Here is a 27,710-nt window from a genome sequence, read left to right as displayed (position 1 = left end):
TTTAATTTTTTTTTATTAATATATCTTTATAAATTATATCTCATGTGTTATTCTGATATATCAGCTTTATTGCTGTACAGTTTCATTAAAAACTATTCGCTAGTCTTAGCGTGCAAGCGTAACAAACAAACAAACAAACATGCTTACTTTCGCATTTATAATACATAGAGATATTTAATAGAAAATGTGGAAAAATCATCAGTTTTATAAAGATTACAATTCAACTTTATTGTTTTTCTTTTGAAAAAAAGTAAACAAAACATTTTATATCTAATGGTTCAGAAAACTTAAACAATAGAAAGGTAAACCGAAGAAAAACTTAAAGAAAAAATAGAACACAAATCGTTTACATGAATACTTTAATAGTAGAAAAATAAAAAAATAACAAAAAAATAATAATAATAATAAAAAAACATCTAGAGAAGAAAATATTAAGGAAAACTGTTGTACACATAATATTAAAATGTATGAAAATTGATATCACAATGACAATATATAAACTTACATCGAAAAAATATTTATTATTCGTACACTACAGTATCAAAAAAATTGATTAACTCTTTTCCTAGGATAATATAAACAAGTGAAAACAAACAATTGACTGAGTTAATTGTTGAAATACCATGCATAGTGAGTGTTTATTTCTTTATCACATTACACATACAAACATGTGACACATACATAACTGATAATCAAGTATAGTACATATTATAAAATTTCCGCCTAATTGGCGCCCTCACGGGTAAACAGTGATGTTTACGAAAAAATGTTTCAATCAAAAGTTGTTTAATTTTTGATAAGGAACATTTTTTATATTTAAACTTTTGTTCTATCTCTAACGGTTTACAAGATGGGTCCTACGGACCCAAGACCCAATTGACCTATGATGCTCATTTACGAACTTGACCTCCCTTTTTACGTCCTGAGTACGCTGTAAAAACGTCCTGAGTACGCTGTTTCAGCTCGATATCTTTTTTCGTTTTTGAGTTATCGTGTCCACAGACGGACGGAAGGACGGACAACCGGAAATGGACTAATTAGGTGATTTATGAACATCTATGACAAAATTTTTTTCCTAGCTTCATTATTTTTAAGCGTTACAAACTTGGGACTAAATTTAATATATTATGTATATTTCATATATATATGGTATAAATATATATTTATTATTATGGAAGTTAGTATGGAAGTACTTTATTTGACACTCAGTTAGTATTCTGGACAAACTCGTTGAGGCGCAACCGCATGAATGATTAAAATACCTCTTACTTTACCCTAATTTCTATAAAAATTTCTTACCGTGTACAAGATATGTTGAAAATTTTTGATTTTCGGATTGATTAAATAACTATCGTAGTTAGTTTCAATTTGTATGATCGATATTTGATCGTATTTCGAATGTAGGACGTTTTATTGTCGTTATGGTATATATCAATACATAGTATAAAACAAAGTCGCTTTCTCTGTCCCTATGTCCCTATGTCCTTATGTACGCTTAAATTTTTGAAAGAGTGATTCAAGAGGAAGGTTTTTATGTATAATACGTCCATATTATAGTAGAGTAAGGGGTTGAAATAGGGGTTGAAAGGGATATGCTTCAAAAACTAAAAAAGTTGTGCATCGATTAAGCTGAAATATTGACACGATATACAACCACCTTTAAAGATCTATTGTTTTTATCTACTTTTAACCTTCGGAGGGTAGAAAGGTGTAGCGAGAAAGTGGGAAGGAATTATCGAATATTTACAAATATACCTAAGTGGGGTATCAAATAAAAGAGCATGACGTGTACATTACAAAACTGTTATCAAACGCAAGGAAATGTGGAGGGAGGGGTGCAAGTGGGGATGTTGCCCAGCAAAGCGGGTAGTTCACAGCTAGTACATATATATATTGTATGTATTGTCATCATGTCATGACATATTTTCGTTCATGAAAACATATATATTTGTAATGTAAGTACTTTACTTGATATTTAATCCATAAAGAAAATGAATAATACATAATACTCAATATCGTTTACGTTTACATCGAAAGACAAAGAGAAATATATACGATTAATTTTCATTTAATGCTTTTTTTTTTTTTAAATATACAAGCAGTACAAATTTTAAAAGTTTACGATTTGTTGAAAATCTGTTTATTGAAGTTTGTATTTAGAAACTTGGCTGTGCTATCAAAAAAATCAATTTTTCAAACTTAATCCAAAAAATTTAAATTTGCATTATCACATCCGAATTATGTTCGATTTTGATAAACCGAGTGTGTAATCCTACTAATTTTGGGTCGTACTTTTCAAATTTGTGATTAGTTTTAAGCTATCTTCCAAAGGTTTCAAGAATGTGAGGCTCTGGTCCCAAAATATACCATAAAGGTTAATGGTAGAGTAAAACTACCATCACAGATGAAAAGAGAGTTCCAATATTAGTGGGTTTCAAAAAAAATTTCATTCAGATCGGATAAAATTTGGCTATGTAATCAAAAAAATCGATTTTTTTAAACTTCGTGACGTCATCAAAATCCAAAAAATTTAATTTTACTCCATCACATCCAAATTTTATCCAATTTTGATAAACCAAGTATGTAATCCTACTAAATTTGGGCCATAATTTTCAAATTTATGATCAAAATTAACCTAGCTCTATTAGATTTCAAGAATGTGGAGGCCTGGTTCCGGAATTAAGCACATATGTGATAGCTAGCAAAAAACTAACATCACAGCTGAAAAGAATGACCCAAAATAGTGGGTTTCAAAAAAAATTTCATTCAGATTGGATAAAATTTGGCTGTGTTATCAAAAAAAAATTTATTTTTGAGCATATAAACTCTTTGATGGAGAAAAAGCTCCACCACAATGAATCACACTGTACATAGACTTCCTTAACTTCTGAAATGTTATTATAAACAAGTTTCACTACACCTGCGTTTCTGTTTATCTTAAGACGTTCCCACACACCTTTACCTAAAATAATGATAAGTAGTATTAAGTACTAAAGATAAAATTCACGCCTACGACTAAAAAACATTTTTCTATCTATTATATTTACGCATGAAAGTATAGAAAAGAAACGCAGGAAAAATTACTTATTTGACAAGTGAAAATACTGTTAGACAGGCTAGGAGGAAATACAATGTTTAAACAGCCCTTTTTTTTTTGTTATTTTATGTATGTAAAATATATTGAGTGTCCTGAAACTCGATCAGATTGTAGCAAGTCTTATATTGTGGCCTCCTGCTAAAAACTTTTCCAGAAGAACGGATTGAAATCATACAGATCTAAAGTGGTAGTGCGAATAACATAAATAGAATAAATAAAGCCTAAATGGCCGAGCGGTCTGAGGCGTTTGTCTTTGACTGTTTGTCGATTTAGGCTTAGGTTGCGGGTTCGAATCCAGGCAGCGGCAGTGTGAACAATTATGATTAATGAAGGCGGTAGAATTGAACACATTGTCGTCGCTTGGATATGAACGAAGTAACCGACTCCACCCACATCAAAATTTAACTGTATATAAGTTTGTAAATAAATAAATAAAGATTAACAAATAATGATGTGGGTGGCCTCTGTTATAGACGTATATGTCAGAAAAACGGAGATTAAACCTTATTATTATTATTATTATTATAAATAGAATTTTTGTTCAGTACATGTTTTCGAAAGCTTTCGGAGGAAATGCGACTTAAAAATATATCATTATTGCTTTTATTTGAAAGAAAATACACTAACTACGAAAAAATGCTTTATCCAAAAGTTGTCAAAGGCCATTGAGGGTATTTGCCGGTGTCCATGACTTTGACTTACAATTATCGCCGTATTTTCTTTGGATTAAATGCAATAATAACTCATTTTTAAGTCTCATTTCCACCGAAAGCTAACGTTTTTCGAAAAAAAATGTTTTAGACAAAAATTACTAATCGTTAATCTAATTTCTTATCGTTTAGGATCTTAATTGAATGTTAAAGCAACCCGAAGAACTAGCTCCAATTTGATGTCAGAACAAGATGTTCTCCATGAAACTCTGCAAGTTTTGTTTTTGATTGGTTAACAATAAATCGAAATATTTAGGTGTATAGATTAAAATGACCCACCCTGTATATAGGGTTGTTTTTATGCGTGTACAAATTTGTCATGGTGAGGGTGAGAATAATGTGGGTGAAGACTATTGTGAATGACGGAGATGATAAGTTTTGTTTGTCTGTTTGTTTATCACTTATATACATAAGTTCTTGTATACAATATCAACATACATGTGCGTTTATAAAACTACTAACATGATACCCGCCGGATTCGATGGGCAATTTTTATTTTAAACATCACTCCGTTATATTCTTCAGTTGCCCTCACTTATTCCTATTTTTATATTTCTTTCCTAAAACTATTTAGTCTCTACTTTGAGACCATTACTTTAAAACTACCATCAAATTTGTAAAGATTGACCCGAAATTAATGAGTTTTAAAAAAAAACTTCATTCAGATTGGATAAATTTGGCTGTGTTATCAAAAAAAGCGATTTTTAAACTTAATGACGTCATCAAAAACCAAAATATTTAATTTTGCTCTATCACATCCGAGTTATGTTCGATTTTGATAATCTGAGTATGAAATTCTACTAAGTTTGAGTCATACTTTTCAAATTTGTAGCCAAATTTAGCCTAGCTTTCATAGGCTCCAAGAATCTGAGGACCTGCTCCTAAAATATACCATATAAGTTAATGGCAGCGTAAAACTATCATCATAGATGAAAAGATTGATCCAAAATTAGTGGGATGGATTTAACAAAAATTTTCACTTCCCTTGCTCTCTTTTAACGGAATCCTGCAAAAATTTTCCATATGAAAATTATTCAAGCTCAATGATTGAGTTTACCCGATCTAACAGGCAAACTTCCCGCAAGGATTTTAAGACAAACGGGTAACCGATTAAAATGAGTCTACAACGATTATGTTGTTATGTCAGTATTTATAATATTTATTGTTAAATCATTTTCAAAAGCGCTTTTAATTGTATGGTTTCAAAGAAAAAAAAAGAAATCAGAAAGAAGCTTGACATTTAAATTTTCTAAAGGATGAAATTATATAAATAATCTTATCTATACGACATTTAAACCAAAAACAAAAAAATTAAATAAAAGCAAGACGTTTTGTTTTATTCAACAGGAGAGATGACAAGTGAACTTTTTATTTCTTAATGTCAAGCATATAAAAGGAAATTAAAGATAAAAAGTTTATGTAATTCTAGTATCTTTCTACCTAAGAATATCTACGTTTTAAGTGCATTTTAAAATCATAAAAATGTTATCATATTTATTACCGGTCTAGAATCAGGTGTAGTATTTAACAATCATTTCGGAATAGCTGTAAATTTAAGGAGATATACAAGGATTGAATAATACTAGGGATTTCGATATAACTTTATAAATACATTTTTCAAAAATCACAGAAAATTCTTAGGTCACTGGGCTTTTTATTAATATTTAATCGTTCAAAGTTGATTGAAAAATGATGAATCATAAAGGTTATCCTGTTCAATTGGATATTTCTATATCAAAAAATCTAGAGAGTGTGATAAAAAACTATCCAAAATATTTAGACAATCTTGTAGTTTATAAAAATTACCATAAAAATATAAAGTTGTCAATGATATTAAAACAAAATTTTAATTTAATTATGAGTTCATCGAAGATCCATCATTTGATGAAACAGAGACATCATCATATAAGCATCACTTGCACACAATATATTATATATTTTTGTAGTTGTGTGGTGTTGTAAAACCAAAAATAACTCATTACTTGAGTACATAGCATGTATTTGGTTTATATGTATGTACCGTACAATAAACCAAAACTTTTACCCTCAATGGATAGTATACCCTCAATGGATAGTATACCCTCAATGGATATTTCTCCAGTTGCAAACTCTCTGAAATCTATTTCCCTGAAAAGTCTATGTCATTGCAAAATCCCTCACAAATAAATGTGATCGGTTCTGAAATGTTTATAAAAATTGAACACCTGGCCCAGACCTATTATAAGTTATATAATATGAAGAATTAACCACAAATAGATTAGATTCTGTTCTAAGATGGTGTACTAGAAAAAACTTACATCGTGTGTTCGTAATAGTTTAATTGTATATCGTTTAAAATGTTATAAAACTCTTTAATTATTCTTTTAAAAAAAAATAGCAAAACGAAAGTTTAATAAAAGCATATGGACAAGGAAGTTTTACATTGCAACTTGAGATTAAGTAACTTTCTGTGTTACTGCCCGGCACTCATACAGCAGCGAAAGAAATGGTTTGGTCCGGCCATAGTCGAACCAGAAGAAATTAGGAAATTCAGCGCTAGGCAAATCCTGGGTTTCAGTACATCAGTTGGTTATAATAGCCACTGAAAAGCGTAGCGGGGATAGAGTACAAGGGTCTATTTGGCTAGGTGCTCTGAACCATTGCTTCGAGGTCTGATGCTCGATCGAGCATGGCCCGCTAACCTCCATACCCAGACCCATAAACAACTTGAGATTAGACTTAAAATTAAGCACCCCACGCTTTTTAACGATAAAATATTTTTTTTTTTAATTTAAAGAAACTATTTTCTACCGTTTAATTCAGCTAGTTACAAAAGCGTGTTTTTTAAGTTTTTGATACTATTATTTATTTATTTTTTTGTGGATTAATTCACAACACAAAGATAAAGATGGAACTAGCTAACACATTGAAGGCCATCATTATATTTTATCCATTACATTTTTATTTTTTTTATGTCAATCGATAATTAATTATTGTCTTAACTACTTATTGATATCAAATTACCAATAACACGGCTTGTGTGTTAGTCCAAAGTCAGAATGTCTGTCTACCTACCCTCTGATTATTATATACACATTTATCATGTCATAATAATAATAATCAATTCATCATGTAGTAGCTGCGTAAACTAAGAGATTTCCCTCTATTAACACGAATGTTTTAGTATCTATATAGCATCATATCTTTACCGAAACAGTGACATTCATACCTTAAGGATGTATGAGCATGACAACAATGTTTGATTTAAAGGCTCAAAATTTTGTTATATGTAGACTTTTACTCAAAGAAAATGTGTATCCATGCAAATTTTTAAGAAAAAAATCATTAAAAATCGATTGCTCTTTTGGAGAAATCTCAAAAAACGACATATTTTGAAAGTTTTTGATTATTTTCAAATGAAACGAACGAAAACAAACTTAGAAAAAAAACATATAAGCAATGAAATTAAACATATTCACATCCATAAAAGGGTTGTACGAGCAGGGTAGATTTAGGGTTGAAATTATTTTTATCTTATTTTCAACTTTGATGATGCATTTTAATTATAATTTTATAAATGTAGACGAATCTGTCTTGGTTTTCGAAATATCGAAAGCTGAATCATTAAAGAAAATTTCATCACCGCTACAAAAACTTGTGCCATTTTCTTGGAAAAGAAAATTCTCTAATATTAATAATAATAACAATGGAGGTATGAAAAACCATTGAAAGTATTAAGAGGCAGTAAAATGATGTCATTTTTTTTCTTTTTTTTTTTATTAATCATACTAGTTTTGGTGTTAAATTACAAAAATTATAAAAATTATGTAATGATTATATTACGAATGAAATAATACAGAGTTGTTCAATAAGATGTTATCAATTGATAACACATTGGCGTTAGTATTTTTCTGATATTTATGATTTGATTTTGCCGCCGGTTTTTTGTAATTTAATTGGGAAACTAAAATAGTTTAAGTAAAATTTACAAAATTTTAAAAAACCCCCAACAAATTTTTCGAGTACGGGAAACCACTTGAATCATATCTAAGAACACTCTGCAATTACACCTTTTTCACTAGAACCTTTTCCAAACTGAACCTATTTTGAAGACTATTTTTAGTTATAACGGGTACAGAACCCTAAACACTTAATAAGAACATCCTCCATGAAATTATCAAAATCGGTTCATCCGTTTATGCGCTACGATGCCTCAGACAGACACACATAGCGATCAAACTTATAACACCCTTTTTTTTTTTATTCGTGAGTTAAAATTAAATTAAATTGTGCACTCTGTATGATTGATACTAAAAAAGAAATCGTAACTTTTTAAACATCCGAACGTCGAACGAACATTCGAATCTATCAAAACATAATCAGATTGAGATGGTATATGCTTTAAAAAAAAAGTTAAACTTTTTTACAAAAACGAAAGAAAGAAGTTATTTTTTTAATAATAAAAATATTTGAAATTGTTAAATATACTTGATGAAAAATATTTTTTTAATTTAATAATACTTACTTTATTTCCTCACTCAAGCTTTTCATAACACCCACGTCACGTCACGTTACGCCATAGCTACTGAAGAAAAATAATATATTAATTAAATAAATTGAACCCTTGTTGTTTCTCATATTAAAAAGCTATTTTTGCCTTTTTTATAAAGCAATTTCTTTTTTTCTTTGTAAACATATTAAGGAGATATGCAAGGATTGAATAATACTAGGGATTTCAATAAAACTTTATAAGTACATTTTTTTATTAACAAGGTTTCCAATAATCACAAAAAATTCGTTAATAATTATTTTATCGTTCAAATTTGGCTGAAAAAATGATGAATTATATAGGTTGTCCTTTTCAATTGGATATTTCTATATCAAAAAATCTAAAGAGTGTGATAAAAAACTATCTAAAATTTTTAGACAATCTTGTAGTTTATAATAATATCATAAAAATATAAGGTTGTCGATGGTATAACAACAAAATTTTAATTTAATTATGAGTTCATTGAAGATCCATCATTTGATGAACAGAGACGACTATATAGAGTATTGATGATTGAAGAGCGATATCTATATTATCAAATTTATAAGCATCAATTGCACACAATATATTATATATTTTTGTAGTTGCGTGGAATTGTAAAATTTTTTTTCGAAGAGTGCATATATTTCGATTACAAATAATTATAAAAACATATTATTTTTACAACAATGTGAGTAAAACAAAGATTTTTCTTAATTGTTACAGACATACAGCTGTTGATATTGATTGTTGTCAAGACCCATCAATAAATACGGATTCAATTGATGAAACAAAAAATCAAAAATATCATGGAAAAATATCACAAGAAACTCAAATACAACAATCAACCACAAACAAACAAAGAACAAAATCAACAACAATACATAACGATACTCAACCAAATCAAATTATTATTAAATCAACAGCAACAACAATTAATAAAAGTCCACAACAATCCACAACAATTATCAAATCTGCAACAAGAACAAACAACAAAGATATTAACGATCCATCTATTATGACATTACCAACAATTAATAATAAAACAATTGGCTCAACAACAACAGATACAGCAACAAACACACAACAATGTATTATAAAAACCGCAACAACGAATTCATCATCATCCACAAAATATCATTATCATAATACAACAACCGATCCGCCATTATTAACCTCATCATCAACAATTAATCATCCTACATCATCGTTATCACACAACAATAGCTGTTGTGATAACAATGAACCTACTGTACTTACAACAATTAATACTACACAATCTGTGATACTAAATGATTCAAAGCAACTTATTAGTAGTAATATTGTGCCTTTATTACCAAATACCCATACAACAATAACAACAAACATGACATCAACAATGGACAACAATACAACAACACTTATATGCCATAATAATATCGAACCACCACGCTCTTCTGCTACCATGTTAGAAAGTGAACAACAAACAAATGTGATTAAACGTAAACGACCAACAGCGATCAATCCAAAACTATTTGATTCGACCATACCACTTGTAGCTGATAATAATGAAAAATCATCATCACAGGCAATTAGTACGCCAATAGTGGCTCCGGTGACGGTGATAAATAATAGCCAGATAAGTAGTACACAGACACCAGTGATATTGAATGATGATTCGTCCAGTACATCGTCCTCTTCGAATTATTCATCGAAATCGATTTTGTATAGTCCATATGGTAGTCCAAATTCATCACCACGTACAAATCGTAAACGACAGCCGTTACGTGAATCTCGACGTGTATCGATTGAGAAGAGTGGAACGTATTTACAATTGAATCAATATAAATTATTGGATTCTATTGGCCAGGTATGTAAAAAATCATATTTTTTTAATTTAAAAAAAAATATATACTCGATTGGGGATCGAACCCACAACCTTTGGTATGCCAAGCCATCACTTTACCATCTAAGCTATCAAGTTGTGCGATAAGTGAATACGTATATTTATTGTTTATTTAAAGTAATACGTAATTATTCGATGTCTGGTATAATTTTCAAAATATTCAGCTTTCGACATTTCGAAAACCAAGGTAGTAAACCATCCCTTATTAACCAAATCATCTTAATCCAAAAAAGTGGTCAATCTCGAAATCTAACATAATAAGCTGAATTTTTGCACAAACCTTTATTTTAATTGTACAAATGTCTTCTCAAAAGTCACATATCGTACGCGTCCTTAGATATTCAAAGTCAAAGATCACGAAAATCAATTTTTTGTGAATATCTCGTTTCTTTTGCCTTTAATCTTATTAACATTTATTATAAGAGTTGTAAAAGATAAAATTTTCTACAAATTTTGCCTGAAATTTTTTTTTTGTACGTTGAATCTTTTTTGCTGAGTCCATATTCATAAATATAAGGTATTAATTAAGGGAAAAAAAACCGCATAATAAACTGGAAATCAACGATTGACCCTATCTTTTATACGATTTTTTGACTGTTGATCCTAGACCAAGAAACTTATAGATAAAATACATTACATTATACGTTTTTTTTTTTTCAAATTTTCTTTCTTCACAGATCATTAAGCATTTATTTATTCATTCATGCGCTATCATTTTCTCGACTAGTTTGTAATAGAAACTGTTCTCAAGAATCGTTTTTTAGTATGTTTCACAAACATCAAACTCATGTAATTTACGTTTTTTTTTTTAAAAGGAATTATGATTTCATCGTTTTAAAGTTGGCGGAAAAAATGATGAATCATATATAGATTATCGTTTTGAATTGGATATTTCTATATCAAAAAAATCTAGAGAGTGTGATGAAAAACTATCTTAAAATATTTATACAATCTTGTAGTTTATAAAAATTACCATAAAAATATAAGGTTGTCGATGATATCAAAACAAAATTTTTATTTAATTATGAGTTCATCGAAAATCCATCATTTGATGAAACAGAGACGACTATAGTTAGAGTATTAATGATTGAAGAGCGATATCTATATTATCAAATTTATAAACATCACTTACACACAATATATTATATATTTTTGTAGTTGCGTGGTATTGTAAAGCCAAAAATAACACATTACTTTCCTACAAAACATGTATTTGGTTTATATGTATGTACCGTGCCATAAACCAAAAGTTTTTTACAATACTGTAAGTTTACTAATTGGGTAACTCCTCCTATAATCAATCCAACTTATAGAAAAAAAATCAATCCTTTTATCCACAAATTCTTTTATTATCGAAATTGCTTATCGTTTATCCAGTCATGGAAATTTCGCTTCATTATGGTATCACGGTCATGTACTTTAAAAACCAAAATTTTAATTTTCAAATATGTACACAGACAAATTTACTAACTCCCTAAAAATAAAATATATATTATAGTCTGTCTCAGCCAACAACCAGAATCCTGGTTGCAACGTTATCATTCGAATACCTCTAGATTTGAATGTTTTATCGCTGTCAGAAGTTTTGGTTCATGCGTAATGGAATCTATGTATGGCGTGAGTCAGTCTCAGTGTATAAAATTTAGTTTTTGTTGTGGTCTTTTAATATTTAATTTTAAAAGATGATGGTTTCGGTGTATGGGTTGAGCATGTGTCTATAAGCTTTTTTGTACAAATAATAAATAATAAAATACCTAAACCAGAGAGTAGGCATCATCATCATACAATTTTAATCTTTTTGAATAAAAGCGTCATCATAATTTTGACGTGTAGGTGTTTTTTCATGTGGAATCAAATACAGTCAAACCTCGTCATATTGTTTCATTTATTACTAGGTTCCCAGTAGTAATTCAAATTGAACACAACATTTTTCTTTTAACCCCCGAACTAAACAAAGTTTGATCGCTATGTGTGTGTTTGTCTGTCTGTGGCATCGAAGGGCCTGAGAACGGTTGAATCGATTTTAATTTTTTTTTGGGTTCATTTGATAGGTAATTTAACGGAGAGTGTTGTTGGCTATGTTTCAAGTAGGAGCTTAGGTTTCCATACCCGAAAAAACTAAAAAATTGAGATGATCTTCAAAATCGATTCAGTTTGAAAAAGACATGACATATAATTTTAACATAAAAATAATTACTATGGAAATGAATGGTCAAATAAACCTGACTCAATTCATTTCGAAAAGTTAAATGGTTAAATAATTAGGTAATTTAAAACAATAATTCAAAAGAACAAACTCAACTCAAATATTTCAATTTCAATTAAAATATTTCCAAGAATTTGTCCCAAAAAATGATAGTTCTCTATAAGTATCCTTTTCATCTCATCTGATGTCCTTGACCATCACTTTGATATTGATTTAAGAAGGAGTGTTGTAAATTTCAAGTGTTTATCTGTGCGTCTGTGTTTTTCTCAGTGGCATCGTTGCTCCTAAACGATCGAACCGACTTGATTGAAAACATTTTATAGCTAAGTTTCCAAAAATCGGTTTACATGGAATAAATCGCATTTATCCGGGGGTTTTGTAAATTTTGTAAACACTTCTTTTCATAATCACCGATAGTTGAATGAACCTTAAGGATCGCACTGACATGAACAGCTTGTTATGCGTTTCAAATCTCAAATCGAAGTCGAACTGTAGTTTTTATGTATGTATACCTACATTATACTAATGATACTTCTTTTATACTTTTGTGTTCCTATACAATACTGTATAAATTATTTATTATTCTGACTGTAAACTGTAAACTGTAAACTCAACAGTAGTCAACAAACACAACTCACAATAAAATAAATAATAGAGATTAAAATAAACAAAGACAAGATAATTTAAAAAAGGTATAACAAGAAGGTGCTGAATAATGAGATGAAAATATCATATATATTTTACTAGCTGTGAACTACCCGCTTTGCTGGGCAACATCCCCACTTGCACCCCTCCCTCCACATTTCCTTGCGTGGGATAACAGTTTTGTAATGTACACGTCATGCTCTTTTATTTGATACCCCACTTAGGTACATTTGTAAATATTCGATAATTCCTTCCCACTTTCTCGCTACACCTTTCTACCCTCCGAAGGTTAAAAGTAGATAAAAACAATAGATCTTTGAAGCTGGTTGTATATCGTGTCAATATTTGAGCTTAATCGATGCACAACTTTTTTATTTTTTGAAGCATATCCATTTCAACCCCTATTTCAACCCCTAACTCTACTATAATATGGATGTATTATACATAAAAACCTCTATTAAAAAAAACCGCAAAGAAATCCGTTGCGTAGTTTCAAAGATTTAAGCATACAAAGGGACATAAGGACATACGGAAAGACAAAGCGACTTTGTTTTATACTATGTATTGATTGAATAAATAATAAAATTTATTATACCATTTATATGAAATATATCAAGGTATACTAAGTTTAGTCCCAAGTTTGTAACGCTTAAAAATATTTAAAAAAAATTTGATAAACGTGTTCATAAAATCATCTAATTAGTCCATTTCCAGTTGTCTGTCCGTCTGTCATCACGATAACTCAAAAACGAAAAGAGATATCAAGCTGAAATTTTTTATAGCGTGCTGAGGACGTAAAAAGTGATGTCAAGTTCGTAAATGAGCAACATATAGGTCAATCAATTGTGTCTTGGGGATCCTCTAGTCTTTTTTACCACTCTTTCTGAGTCACTTTGTATATAGGTAATTTGTATAGGTATGTTTCATGTGGTTATGTATTTTATTTAATTTTACGTGTTATGTGACCCAGACGAAATTATTTCAATTAGTTTTAATCGTAAATATTATAATAATATTTATTTATAAACATATTATTAAAATACATATAGTTACCTACGTTTTATGGACTATAAATTTTCCGACCTTTATTAATTTTTATTTTTATACAGCCTGGACACTAGCGTTATACAAATTCAAATATCTAACAAATTATGGCCTAAATTTTTTATAATTAAATACGTTATTTGTTAAAATTAGTTAAAGTTGGGCTGTGTTTAATTCTAATGCCATCGTAATCTCCCGCGTGTGACAGATGCGGAGAAGATTCAGAAGAAACATCGATCCACTATCTCTGTTACTACCCGGCGCTCATACAGCAGCGAAGGAAATGGTTTAGTCCGACCATAGTCAAACCAGAAGAGATTAGGAAACTCAGAGCTGGGAAAATCCTGGGTTTCAGTACATCAGTTGGTTATAATAGCCACTGAAAAGCGTAGCGGGGATAGAGTACAAGGGTCTATTTGGCTAGGTGCTCTGAACCATTGCTTCGAGGCGCGATGCTCAAGCATGGCCCGCTAACCTCCATACCATACCATACCATGTCTCATCTGGTTATCAGATATAGGTGAAGATCGACCTTATACCAACTCCTAGACCGGTTGATTATAAATGTTTAAAATAAATTTGTTTATAATCTTATTAAATTTGAGTAGGTATAAAATTTGTTCTGTGTATTTAATCAAATTATTTTTCGCCAGTTCAAGAAATTCAATTTAACGTTTTTTGGGTGTAAATAATCTCTTTTACAAAATGTTTAAACATTCATTTATAATTTGTACAAAAATTTGTCTGCTTCGTATTTGTATTTGAAATAAAATTTAACGCTTCTTTTAATTTCTCTGAAGGATACTTCGTACAAAAAAAAAAAGGTTTATGAAACTTTTTGCAATACACAAAAAGGTTTTTTCAATTTACACCAATGATTAAAAAAAGCATACAAATACTAGCACGTATGCTGCTGTGTTAAGTAACCTGATGTCGCATGTGATGTCTGGTTAAGTGTTTTGATTCCTTTAGGACTCTCTCTTTGCGTTACAATGGTTCTGACGAATCACTAATGGCACAAAATTGAAGAGTGAAGCGCGAATATATAAGATCATAAGCAAATTGTCTAAATTTAGTTACAATCGCACGTCGCACGTATTAAAAATATAATAAAGATCTTTTACATATTCGCACCGTGCGTGAGTTTTTTTGGAGGCGTTTCCATGGTAATGATACACTACTTTAATTATAGAATTGTATGGATGCATATATAATTGTATGGATTGCATTTATGACTTACATTGAAAATTTAATATTATTATCTAACAAATTTAAATAAATAATTTTGATAATTTACATTTGAAAAATAATATTTGTGCAATTTAATTTCTTATTTTCACAATTTTCAATGCATTAACTTTAATTAATTAGTGTTTTTTAATAATTTTAATTTGACATTTCTATAACATTGACATATGTAAAGAATTGTAAATTATTCATAACAGCCTCCTTTATCGTCAAAATTTTTCACTGGAAGCGCTGGCATCGATTTTATTGTCCCTACCATAACTACGCACACACAACGAATAGATAGATGTTTGACCTTTTTTTTTTTTATATAAAATCATTAATTACATTATTCTTATTTCTCATGTATTCGCTCCGAGCGTGAATTTCGTTTCCATGACAACGATACACTACTTTAATTATAGAATTAATGGATGCATATATAATTGTGTGGATTGCATTGAAAACTTACATTTAAAATTTAATATTCTTGTTTCACAAATTTAAATAAATAATTACGATAATTAACATTTGAAAAATAATATTTGTACAATTTGATTTCTTATTTTCACAATTTTTAATGCATTAAGTTTAATTAATTAGTGTTTTTCAATCATTTTAATTTGACAGTTTCTATATCATTAACATGTAAATAATTGCAAATTAGTCATAACAGCCCACTTTATCTCCAAAATTTTTCACTTAAAGCGCTGGCATCGATTTTATTATCCCCACCATGACTACGCACACAACGAATATATAAATATGAAATATGATTATAAAATATTTAAAAATTTTAAATGAATAGCTTTAAGCTATAATTAGCAATTAATAATATTTTTTAAGTAGGTACTTATATATTATTTTAAATATTTAATGTTTGATATAAATATCGTTCACATTTTATAGGATTCTCGCAAATATAGAATTTTATTTAATTAATAAAACATTTCTGTTTACAAATTTTAAATTAGCTTTCAATCTAATTTTTAACAAAATTTTTTTAATTCGAAAATTATTGTATCGGAGAAACGAATTTGACTAAATCTTTCTCTTACACCCGCAAAAATCAGCACATGGAAAAAATTGATTAAAATTAATTTATACCTTTCAAATAAAATAAAATCAAAATCGGTTCATTCGTTTAGGCGCTACGATGCCACAGATAGACAGCCAGCCAGACAGACTTATAACACCCCTTTTTTTAGTTCGGGGGTTAAAAATAGCCTTGAACTCTTTTCGATAGGCAAGCTATCATGGGCCGTGTTTTTTTAAAGCAATAAAATTTCATAAAAAATATGTCTTACGTGGTTATCAAATATGGTTGGATTGGTCACACACTCAGGCGAAACAACAGCATTGCCAAAGAATCACTTGAGTGGGACCCCCAAGGAAAAAGATGGATGGGCCGACCTTGTCATACCTGGCGAAGAAATTACTGAAGAAGGCAAATCCTAGGGAGAAGTTAAGTCCATGGCACAGAATCGAGTTCGTTGGCGAGCATTTGTTGAGGCCCTTCGTCCCCCTCGGGATCATAGGACACAAATATATGTGATTATCACACACTGTAAGAACAAGTGTTTCTGTAGCGCCTTTAACAAACTTAACATAAATAGAGTTTATAGTCTTGGGTTCAAATCCCAATGTAGACAAATCGTTTTTTTTTTGTATTATCTATTTTTTGTATTGTATATTTCTCGACATCAAACAAAAATACAATTTCTTTCTTCTAAAAAAAAAATGAAAAACGTAGGTATTTGATACCCCAGGGTATTTCAGTAAAAAAAAAAAAAAAAATATCCAAGCTTACATTTATCAAAATATATTATATAACACGTTTTTCATAAAGGCGTAAATCATTATCGTTTCAACTCACAATGTATAAATATTAACCATCTAGATTCTAGACTACTCTACTCAAACGATATTATATATCTAGATACGTTTTTAGGATTCCGTAAACAATTTGCGATTCGAATTCATCATTTAAGAAGGTGAATCGATACCAAACTCTATCCCCACTACGCTTTTCAGTGGCTATTATAACCAACTGATGTACTGAAACCCAGGATCTGCCTAGCGCTGAGTTTCCTAATTTCTTCTGGTTCGACTATGGCCGGACCAAACCATTTACTTCACTGCTGTATGAGCGCCGGGCAGTAACAGAGAAAGTGGATCGATGTTTCGTCTGAATTTTCTCCGCATCTGTCACACGCGGGAGATTGTCTTTTTCCAATCTGATGTTGGAACTTGTTCAGGTTATCATGCCCTGTGAGTAACTCTACGATGACTCTAATAATCAGATCTGTTTAGTTTCAAGATCTCCTCGGCTCTGTTACCGAGCGAGTTTCCTTCACCCAACAGGCTTTTGGCGATTCGCCCTCCCTCGTAGCTGGTCCATGCCTTTAATTGTTGGTTTTTCAGATTATCTCCTAATCTGTTAACAGATTCATTATGAAGATATTAAGAAATGGAATTTTCTAATTACGTTACCATTTAGCTGATAACTCTAGAACCATATGATTCTCTTTCGTTCCCACATGCTTGTTCACACTCTTTGAAAGTTTTTTTATATTAAAATTTATAATAATAAGAACACTTCTTATACAAGTTACTACTACAAGTGTGTACAAGGTATATATTGTTTCATTAATTAAAAACAACAAAAAATTATAATAATAACTTTATGTAAATTATTTAAAAAATATTACAACACAAAAAGAAAACACGTGTTTATTTTACAAGTTAAATAATGAAATATATTCTGTACCCTAAAAGAAAATTTCATTCAACAAAATTGTATAATAAATTACGATCTCGACGTTTTTTTGTATTTTACGCCCTTGTACAAAAGTAAAGAAAGTATTGTAGGTTAGGTTAGGTTAGAGTGGCTGTCCTGGGGTATGACACACTAAAAGGATTGGCCCATCCCCGGCCACCACTCCATGAACCATTTGGAGCTGTTTAAGAACAGCAGGAGGGCTTTGACGTCGACTGACTTTAGGTCGGAGAGGTCGTCAAAGAGAGGCTGGCTCAAGTAAGTTCATCTCCTCACGACAAGAGCTGGGCAGTGACAGAGAAGATGAGACATTGTCTCTTCCTCGTCATCACTGTGACAGCTCCTGCAGTAGTCGTGATACACTGCCAGGCCTAAGCGTTCAAATTATTGTAATCATCGAATAAATTCGAATTCGATTGTTCGAAGTAAGCTAAGTTTTTATGTTTTTGGGTGGAATTTTAACTAATTAATATGAGTGAAGTCCCGAAAAATTTTTCTGGCTTTGAGATTGTTCTATATATCTATTTGATAGTCGCTGAATCTATTTTGACTATAATTTCCACAGTACAAGGAAGTTTTGTGGTGTCGAATGTTTTATTTTATAGGTATTTTTGAATTAATTATTTTAGGGACAGTAAGTTAGGCTTACATACAAAAAAAATGTGTCCCATTTTTTTTTTTTTGTATAATTTCAAAACTAATTAATTTTTCTGCATAATAATTTTGTTTTCTTTTATTTTTAAATTAATTCTGGGCGAAAAAATATTAAAACTTTTTAATAGAAGGTTTTATTCAATTATAATTGTACTTAAGTTAAAAGTTTATCCATTTTCTAAAAAAAAAAAAGAAAAATTTATATGAATATAAAATTATTTTATATACCTAATATTGGAAAAGAAAATTAATTGAGTTAAAAATAAATTTCTTATTCCATCTAAAATATCCATTATATAATATACTAGCTGTGAACTACCCGCTTTGCTGGGCAACATCCCCACTTGCACCCCTCCCTCCACATTTCCTTGCGTGTGATAACAGTTTTGTAATGTACACGTCATGCTCTTTTATTTGATACTCCACTTAGATATATTTGTAAATATTCGATAATTCCTTTCCACTTTCTCGCTACACCTTTCTACCCTCCGAAGGTTAAAAGTAGATAAAAACAATAGATCTTTGAAGCTGGTTGTATATCGTGTCAATATTTGAGCTTAATCGATGCACAACTTTTTTAGTTTTTGAAGCATATCCCTTTCAACCCCTATTTCAACCCCTTACTCTACTATAATATGGATGTATTATACATAAAAACCTTCCTCTTGAATCACTCTATCTATTAAAAAAAACCGCATCAAAGGGACATAGGGACATAGGGACAGAAAAAGCGACTTTGTTTTATACTATGTAGTGAAGCCTTATTTAAAGTTTTAATTGAATTAAAAATTGTAAAATTGATTTTCTGTGGGTTTGAGGGTTTTCCATATTATATCCAAATATATTCGTCTCACGCCTCGAAGCAATGGTTCAGATCACCTAGCCAAATAGACCCTTGTACTCTATCCCCGCTACGCTTTTCAGTGGCTATTATAACCAACTGATGTACTGAAACCAAGGATTTGCCTAGCTCTGAGTTTCCTAATTTCTTCTGGTTCGACTATGGCCGCACCAAACCATTTCCTTCGCTGCTGTATGAGCGCCGGGCAGTAACAGAGAAAGTGAATCGATGTTTCTTCACATCTATCACATGCGGGAGATTGTCTTTTTCCAATCTGATGTTGGAACTTCAGATTATCATGCCCTGTGAGTAACTCTACGATGACTCTAATATCAGCTCTGTTTAGTTTCAAGATCTCCTCGGCTCTGTTACTGAGCGAGTTTTCTTCACCCAACAACTCTCATACCATAAGTGAATGAACAAATGTTTCAATTTTTCATTCCAACCATTTTAATTCATTTTTCATAAAAATAAAAATGCACAAATCTAAAAATAATAGGTAAAAATTGTTGAGTTTAATGAGAATTGTTTCATTCATGTTTTGCATGCACACTTTAATTTATCTAAATCTGAACAATTTATATAATTACGAATGTTTTAATTACAAAATATTTTAGATAACTTTAAGTGAGTTAATTTTAAAATGTTTTCTCTATTTCCATCTGTGATTTAAGGATGTTCCAGCATGGTATTTGCAGTTTCTATGTTAAAGCAATAGTACAATTTTTTTTTCGACAGAATTTAACGAAAAATTAAATTTAAGAATTTAATAATGCTTACTATTAATTCCCAAAGTTTCAGAAATTTTGACCGTTTAAAATGGGAAATAATTATGCCAACGTCCCAATTTCGATCAATTTACGTCAAAATTAATATCTCGAAAGTGAAAATTAATTTCTAAATTTTTTTTTTAGAATTGTGTTGTATAAACATTTTTTTCTACTTTTTCTTCAAAATATAATAATATCATAAAAAATAGTTGGAGAGACCGGACATTTTACATGCTTTAAATGGGACATGAACCTCAAAATCGCGAACTTTGTCTTTAAATATCTCGCGATCTAAACGGTCAAAAATTATGAAATTTTAGGAATTCATAAATAAAGCTATTATAAACCCGAGAAAAAAAATTCGGCCAAATCTGTCGAAAAGTGATTTCATGCTGGTACTACCTTAAGTACAAATTGTCTATATAAAGGCAGATCCATACGCTACGTTTTATAAAATCTTTTATCTGCGCAATCTTAAGACGGAATAAAAAATGTTGTAATTTTTAAAGCGTCTACATGACGCAGATATATCTCTGTATATTTCGCTCAGTTTTGTGTGATATCGTCATGGAAGAGTTGGTCATGGTGTCTTAATACAAAGAAAAAAAAATGAAACGTCTCAGAAGTACCCAGCATTCCAAGTGGTCGAGGAAGTGGCTTCTAAACCTCCGTGAATTCACCAATGAAAATCCATTAAATGTAATGTAATCGGAGACTGTAATCCATTAACCAATTAGAAAATCCAAGACGCCACTTTTAAATTATATTTCAAGAATTTTTAAATCATTATCCATTTTATACCTCGTACGTGTTTAATTCAATGGGGTGGGGGAGGGGGCATGTGCCTGTCTGTCTGTCTGTGGCATCGTATCGAATAAACAGATGTACGGATTTTGATTTTTTTGATAGATAATTTAGGATTCTGTACCCGAAAAAAATTGACGATATCATGGAAATCGGTTCAGTTTGGAAAAAGCTTTATATTCTCCGTCGATATATTTTTCAAACTCCATTTGCACATGAACTCTGTTTTATCCGGTGTACACTCGTTATCTAAATTTTATAAAATGTTTTAATTACAAAATACTTTAATTAAATTGCATTTTACTGTGATTCAATTATTAAAATATTTTTCTCAAGTTCTTCTTCTTCCAATATCAGTCAGTTGTTTAAAATAATTTGTTTAAATTCTATGTTTCTTTAAATTCAACAAATAAACAAAAAATAATATATCGTGCAACAAGTGTGCATCAGCTGAGTGAGGCTGACTGTCACTGATATTACAATTTGACAGATACTTAGAACATTATAAATTGTAAGTACATGCAAATATCAATGTGCAGTCCGCCACCAAATTAGCAAGGAGTAACATATACAAAAAGAGTAATTGTGATTAGCTAATTCATACTGACAATGACCACTTGGTATTGATATAATACCAAAAATTGATCTAGGAAATTGGGGTAAAAATCGAAATTTATTTCAAAATATCCTAGAGTTCTCATTTTTTATCTTTGATAACATTTATAATAATATATATGATTATTCAATTATTTTTTTGTTAATAAATACAATTTATATTTATCTAATAACAGTTAATACAATTTTTATATTTTTATTTATTTGTATAAACAAAGAGAACAGACGTTCAGACCTATAAATAATTATAATTTAATTATTATTTTATATTATTTTACAATTTTTATTTTTTTATTTTTATATCCTATTCTATAGAAAATTTACATCTGTATTGTGTAATACTATATTGGTATGTTTATACTATAACGACGCATATAAACTTTACAAAGTGTTTCAGAAACAAAGCAATGAAAAATTATTATTAGTAAAGCTACTTTAACTTTATACTTTATGAATTAATTGAAATACAGTGCAACCTTAATATAACGAACCTCAATATAACGAATTCCTCGATTTAACAAATTTTTCGCAATCCCCTTGAATTGTCCATAAGAGTCAATATAAAATATACCTCTACATTTCGAAAATTTTTTGGGAACAGTCTCTTTATAACGAATTTTCAACTATAATAAAAAATTTAAATACCTCTAAATAACGAAATTCGTCAATTCAAAACCTTTATATAACGTATAAAGTCCCACCAATATATGACAGTTAGTATGCTCCATAGTATGTAATTCATGTCGCGAGAGGTTCCGACACTTTTTTCCTCTTTATAACGAATTTTAGACCAACTTAACCTCAATATAACAAACCTCAGTTTAATGAATTACTTGATATAACGAATATTTACTGGTTCCCTTCAGATTTGTTATATCGAGGTTGCACTGTATTAGTTTAAAAAAGATATACTTCTGATTTAGTAGTCAACCCAATATGTGCGTACGTTACCTTCATTTGGCTTGATTAAGATATTTATTATGGCATAACATAAAATTTCCTTGTTCTTACTTTAAATTATCTTTATATTTTGTTTAACTTCTTCTGATAACTCAGAACTAATTTTTTTTTTTCAATAAAAAACATAAACTTTGGATAAAATATATAAATTGAGAAAAAGTAAATTATATTCAAAATATTCTTAAAATTAATGGCAAACTGAATCGATTAAAAAAGTTTTAGTTTCCTAGTTAACCTGCATCGTCGGATTTTGGGTTATTTTTACAACCAGCAAACAAATTATAATGTGCGATAAAGAATAGTTCCAAAAACCAATTCAATTTGTTACCATCACTACATATTATAAAACAAAGTCGCTTTTTCTGTCCCTATGTCCCTATGTACGCTTAAATCTTTGAAACTACGCAACGGATTTTGATGCGGTTTTTTTAATAGATAGAGTGATTCAAGAGGAAGGTTTTTATGTATAATACATCCATATTATAGTAGAGTAAGGGGTTGAAATAGGGCTTGAAAGGGATGTGCTTCAAAATAGTAATATAATATACATGAGACTCTGTATATTATTTCTATGTTGATGCTCATGTTAAATTGGAAAACGTATATATATATATATATATATATATATATATATATATATGTATAAATATGAAATACATCGGATAGAGAAAAAAAAAACGGAGCTAAGAGAAAATCAAATATCCGGCAACTAACGGTTTTGTTTGTAGCTCTGTTCATTGTATACATAGATACATAGAATATAGTGTAAAGTACCACACACACATAACCGCGCGATGCGATGCGGCATCTTTATACTCTCCTGCCTCCTTCGTTTAACAACCGGTAGGCAATCATCATGAATTGTAAAATACCGTTATAAAATATATTTTTCTTTGCTTTTATACACTTTTCTAGACATTTTATATAATTGGTTCGACTGTTCTATGTACACAGTTCGATATGCGATTTTTCTCTTGTTTCGAGTGCTGGATTTAGACTTAGGTACGTGAGGCAATTGTTTAGGGCAGCACATTTTTAGGAGCGACAAAATTATCAAAATGTCAAAATTTTAAAGGTGACCTTAAGACAAGGCGTCTTCGGGTAGGAGGCGCTATTAAAAAACAGATCAAGCTAAATGATTCTGTCGAGGCTAGACGCCACACACAGAAAGCCAACAGCTTCTAATAATCACTCCCTCGCAAAGCAAAAAGGATGACATATATCAAACCGTACCTAGGATCAACCCTAAATCTAGCACTGCTTGTTTCTCAAAACTATAGTAATCAAATAGCATTGGATCAATCAGTCATGAGACATCTGGTAGACTTTCAAGAAAATGGTTTTGGAATTTGTGAAAATAATACGCTATAATCATTGTTCTGTTGGAAAGTTTTATGAGATTTGTTGCTTTGTAAGATGTTTTTCACTAGCTATCAGTCATGAAACTGGTATAAGCTGTATCCTAATATAAAACAGTTTCCTTTTCCAGGGATTCTTCTTATGGAAAATATCAATTAAATCCAAATCAGAATATACTTTCAGGTCGACACGAGTACAAATTTTCTTCGATCCTGGCTCTTGGTCCATCTGAATATAATATCCACAATATTTTTCTAAAAAGTTAATAAACTTCTTGTCAGTAAAATAATAAAATAAAATGGGTTTTAATACTATTTTAAATAAGTTATATTCTTTCTTTATTTTTTATTTTTTATTGTTTTTGTTAGAAAACTTATTTCTCTTTTCTTGTATATTTTCCAGGGTTCATATGGAATTGTAAAACTTGCATACAATGAAGAAGATGATACCCATTATGTAAGTATATAACTTGTATGTATATATTTTGGTCTATAAGGTATAAGGTCGAACTTCACCCATCTGATAACCAGATGAGGCATATTTTTATGAAATTTTTTTTTTCAAGCAAGCCTATACCAAGTTTTTTCGTAATTAAATTATCTTTCTTCTGATACCAATTTCGATTCATTAACAAATCGATTTAGTTACCTATATTGACTTTCTTGTTCATATGGTATGAACAGATCTATACCGATCTGTTAACCAATCAAAATTGGTATCAGATGAAAGATAATTTAATTACAAAAATAATGGTAGGCTTTCCTACAAAATAATGTTCATAGAAAAAATTGATTAACTTTATTTAATTAAAAATAACACTTTTCGATAGAAAAACTATGATAGGAAAAATATGTCTCATCTGGTTATCAGAACAGTGAAGTTCGACCTTATATACCGTCTCTTGTACTATTTGTGTTGTAGTATTGTAAGGTAATTCAAATATGTTTATAATTTTACACTTCCATCATTTACAGAAGGTAATTTTCTTTTTAAAACATTGGCTTTTCCATCTTCACATCTACCTGTTTTATTATTCGACTTTATACAGAATTTTCACATCGCTTAGGTACATTTTTTACAACAACCTTTAGAAAAAACGATGGATAAATGGGTAATTCCATGAAAAAGTATACGACAAATGGAAAAAAATGTCAGTGTTTTTGAAAGTAAGATATCTTCTGTATCTTAAGTACCTAAATAATATTTTTTTCTTCGAAAATTTTAAGTTTTCATTAAAATTCACGGAAAATAAAACGAATTTTGGGTCAAATGTAGTGTCAGTCACATATGGATTCACCCAACTGATTAAAATAAATAACCCTCTTTTGTATATGCAGCGTATTTACACAACCAAATCAGTTAGTTGTTATTTTCAGTAGCTTATTAAAATCACAAAATTTTAAAATATGGAAGTTTTCTAGTAATATTATATTCTTATTTCAGTTTTTTATTAATATATGACTATTACATGTCTTCGGGGCGTATTTTATGCAAAATTGCAGTGTAATTTTTTTTCCCTTGTTAATTTTCTTATTTTCTTTTCTACTAGTCGGCAAAGCGGTCCGTAGATAAAATTGCAGTATATCTTAAACAATAAATTTTATTTAACTCTGAGAATCTGATAATTTTCATTGTAATTACAACTTTGATTTTATGTCTAATATTTTAAAAGGAAAATTAAATACATATCAAATTTTAATTTAAGGCAGTTTAAGAGCTCTTTGACAGTTTTCTGACATTTTTCCCTATTATGGAAATGAATTTTCACGCCAAGAGATTACAAATATAATGAAATGAAATGTCTTATATATATCTCGTCTAAAATACTATAAAAAGAACAATAAATGTCGTGGGACAACCGGTAGGAACTGTGTTCCTTTCGTACATTATAAATCTACGCTTCGTTATTAATTCATTAAACTCGCAACTCTTATCATATCTTACTGCTTAATAATAAATTGATCAAGTCTAATGAATTGCAATCCTCTAGTCAGAAGGTATCCTTAAATTCACTTTAAAAACAATCCGTGATTAATATGGTCTCTATTTTTTTGCTAGAAGTAAATATTTTCATTTTCCTAATACTACCTGACGTCTGACCATGTTATCATTAAATTTAATTTTTACTTAAAGTAAAAATGGTCTAAAAATTTTGAAAAAATGATTAAATAATAGGCATTTCTATTTTAATTTGTTTACTGACCTTATCCAATGCAGTTATCCAACTGATTGACGGCATTTTTTTTATGCGTTGATATTAAAATTGGATTTAATATTGAATTCCTAGAAATGAACTACATTTGTTCTAAGAAATAAAAGAAATTATTTCCTTGTTGAAAAAAAAAATGAAGAAATATTTAATCTTAATTTTTAATCTTAAGGCAAGTTTTATTCCGTTAAATTACGTTAACACAAATATTATAAAAATTAAATTAAATTTTACTTTAACACTGCATGCATCATGCTTGGTGAAATAAAAAAAAAATGATAAAAGGGGATATCATTTGCGATGATAAGAAAAGTTTTAACTCAGATTTTTTGCTGATATCTTAAACACAAATTATTTAGGGCCCTTAAACTCTCAAAAAACCTCGTATTATACCCTTTACACTATCGACTTGAAATTAAAATATTCCTTATCAAAAATTAATCAACTTTTGTTTGAAACATTTTTTCGTAAACATCACTGTTTACCCGTGAGGGCGCCAATTAGGCGGAAATTTTATAATATGTACTATACTTGATTATCAGTTATGTATGTGTCACATGTTTGTATGTGTAATGTGATAAAGAAATCAACACTGACTATGCATGGTATTTCAACAATTAACTCAGTCAATCGTTTGTTTTCCCTTGTTAATTATAATTCTAAATCGTATTAACTATTGATAATCAAATTTCCTCTATGGTTAATTGTGTAACAACAAATACTGAGAAATCATCAATCAATAAATAATATTTGCCCGAACAATATTTTAATAAAATTCCAACCCCTCCCCCACCCCTTCTTCAATGATGATGATACAATAAATATGATAGAACAATAGATGATAATATATTTTATTAGATTCCTGTTAGCATCATATGATACCATACACATATATAATAAATATATTTATAATAATAATAATAATATAATTAATTATTAAACTTTTCCTTTAGGACATTTAGCTCTATACCAATTATAATTAAGTTTGCGTCTATTTTATATACATTACATACATATACTGAGTGAGGCTTAAGTGGGTATACAGTTCATAAAACAAATTACTTTCTCCATTATTAATGGTTGATTTGTAAGTACTTTAAAAATGGAACTATAAGTTTTCGTGATGATCGAACTCATTAATCAATAATTTTATACAATTTTATTGCAAAATTTGCTCAAATAATTGTATAAATTTTTGTATTTTTGGAGGCCTTCCCTTGCGCCAACACCAAAAATAAACTTTGTACATGATGGTCTTCTATCGCGTCAGATTTTCTTGGAAAACTCAATTAAAGGGATCGAAAGAGGTTAGTAGGGGCTACTAATGAACTTGAGATCGGCGAAATTATCAGTTTTCCTTTTTTGTCTTTAAAACCCGCGAAAAAAAAAGGGGTGTTA

At 29.7% G+C, this 27,710-nt stretch overlaps 1 protein-coding gene across 3 annotated transcripts in view; it reads left to right on the top strand.

Annotated features, from left to right (window-relative positions):
• The window catches only part of LOC123301731 (protein kinase 3-like), a 169,233-nt gene that overhangs the window by 134,506 nt on the left and 7,017 nt on the right, over positions 1–27,710 (top strand). For all 3 annotated transcript variants that reach the window (XM_044884610.1, XM_044884611.1, XM_044884612.1), the window contains exons 4-5: positions 9,041–10,163; positions 24,506–24,559. In XM_044884610.1, the coding sequence (XP_044740545.1) occupies positions 9,041–10,163; positions 24,506–24,559 (1,177 nt within the window). The remainder of the gene's footprint in view (positions 1–9,040; positions 10,164–24,505; positions 24,560–27,710) is intronic.

This window comes from Chrysoperla carnea, chromosome 5 (assembly GCF_905475395.1).
Source record: "Chrysoperla carnea chromosome 5, inChrCarn1.1, whole genome shotgun sequence".
Taxonomy (NCBI): Eukaryota; Metazoa; Arthropoda; class Insecta; order Neuroptera; family Chrysopidae; genus Chrysoperla; species Chrysoperla carnea.
Note: the sequence above shows the minus strand (reverse complement) of the source record. Positions and strands in the feature narration are given on the sequence as shown.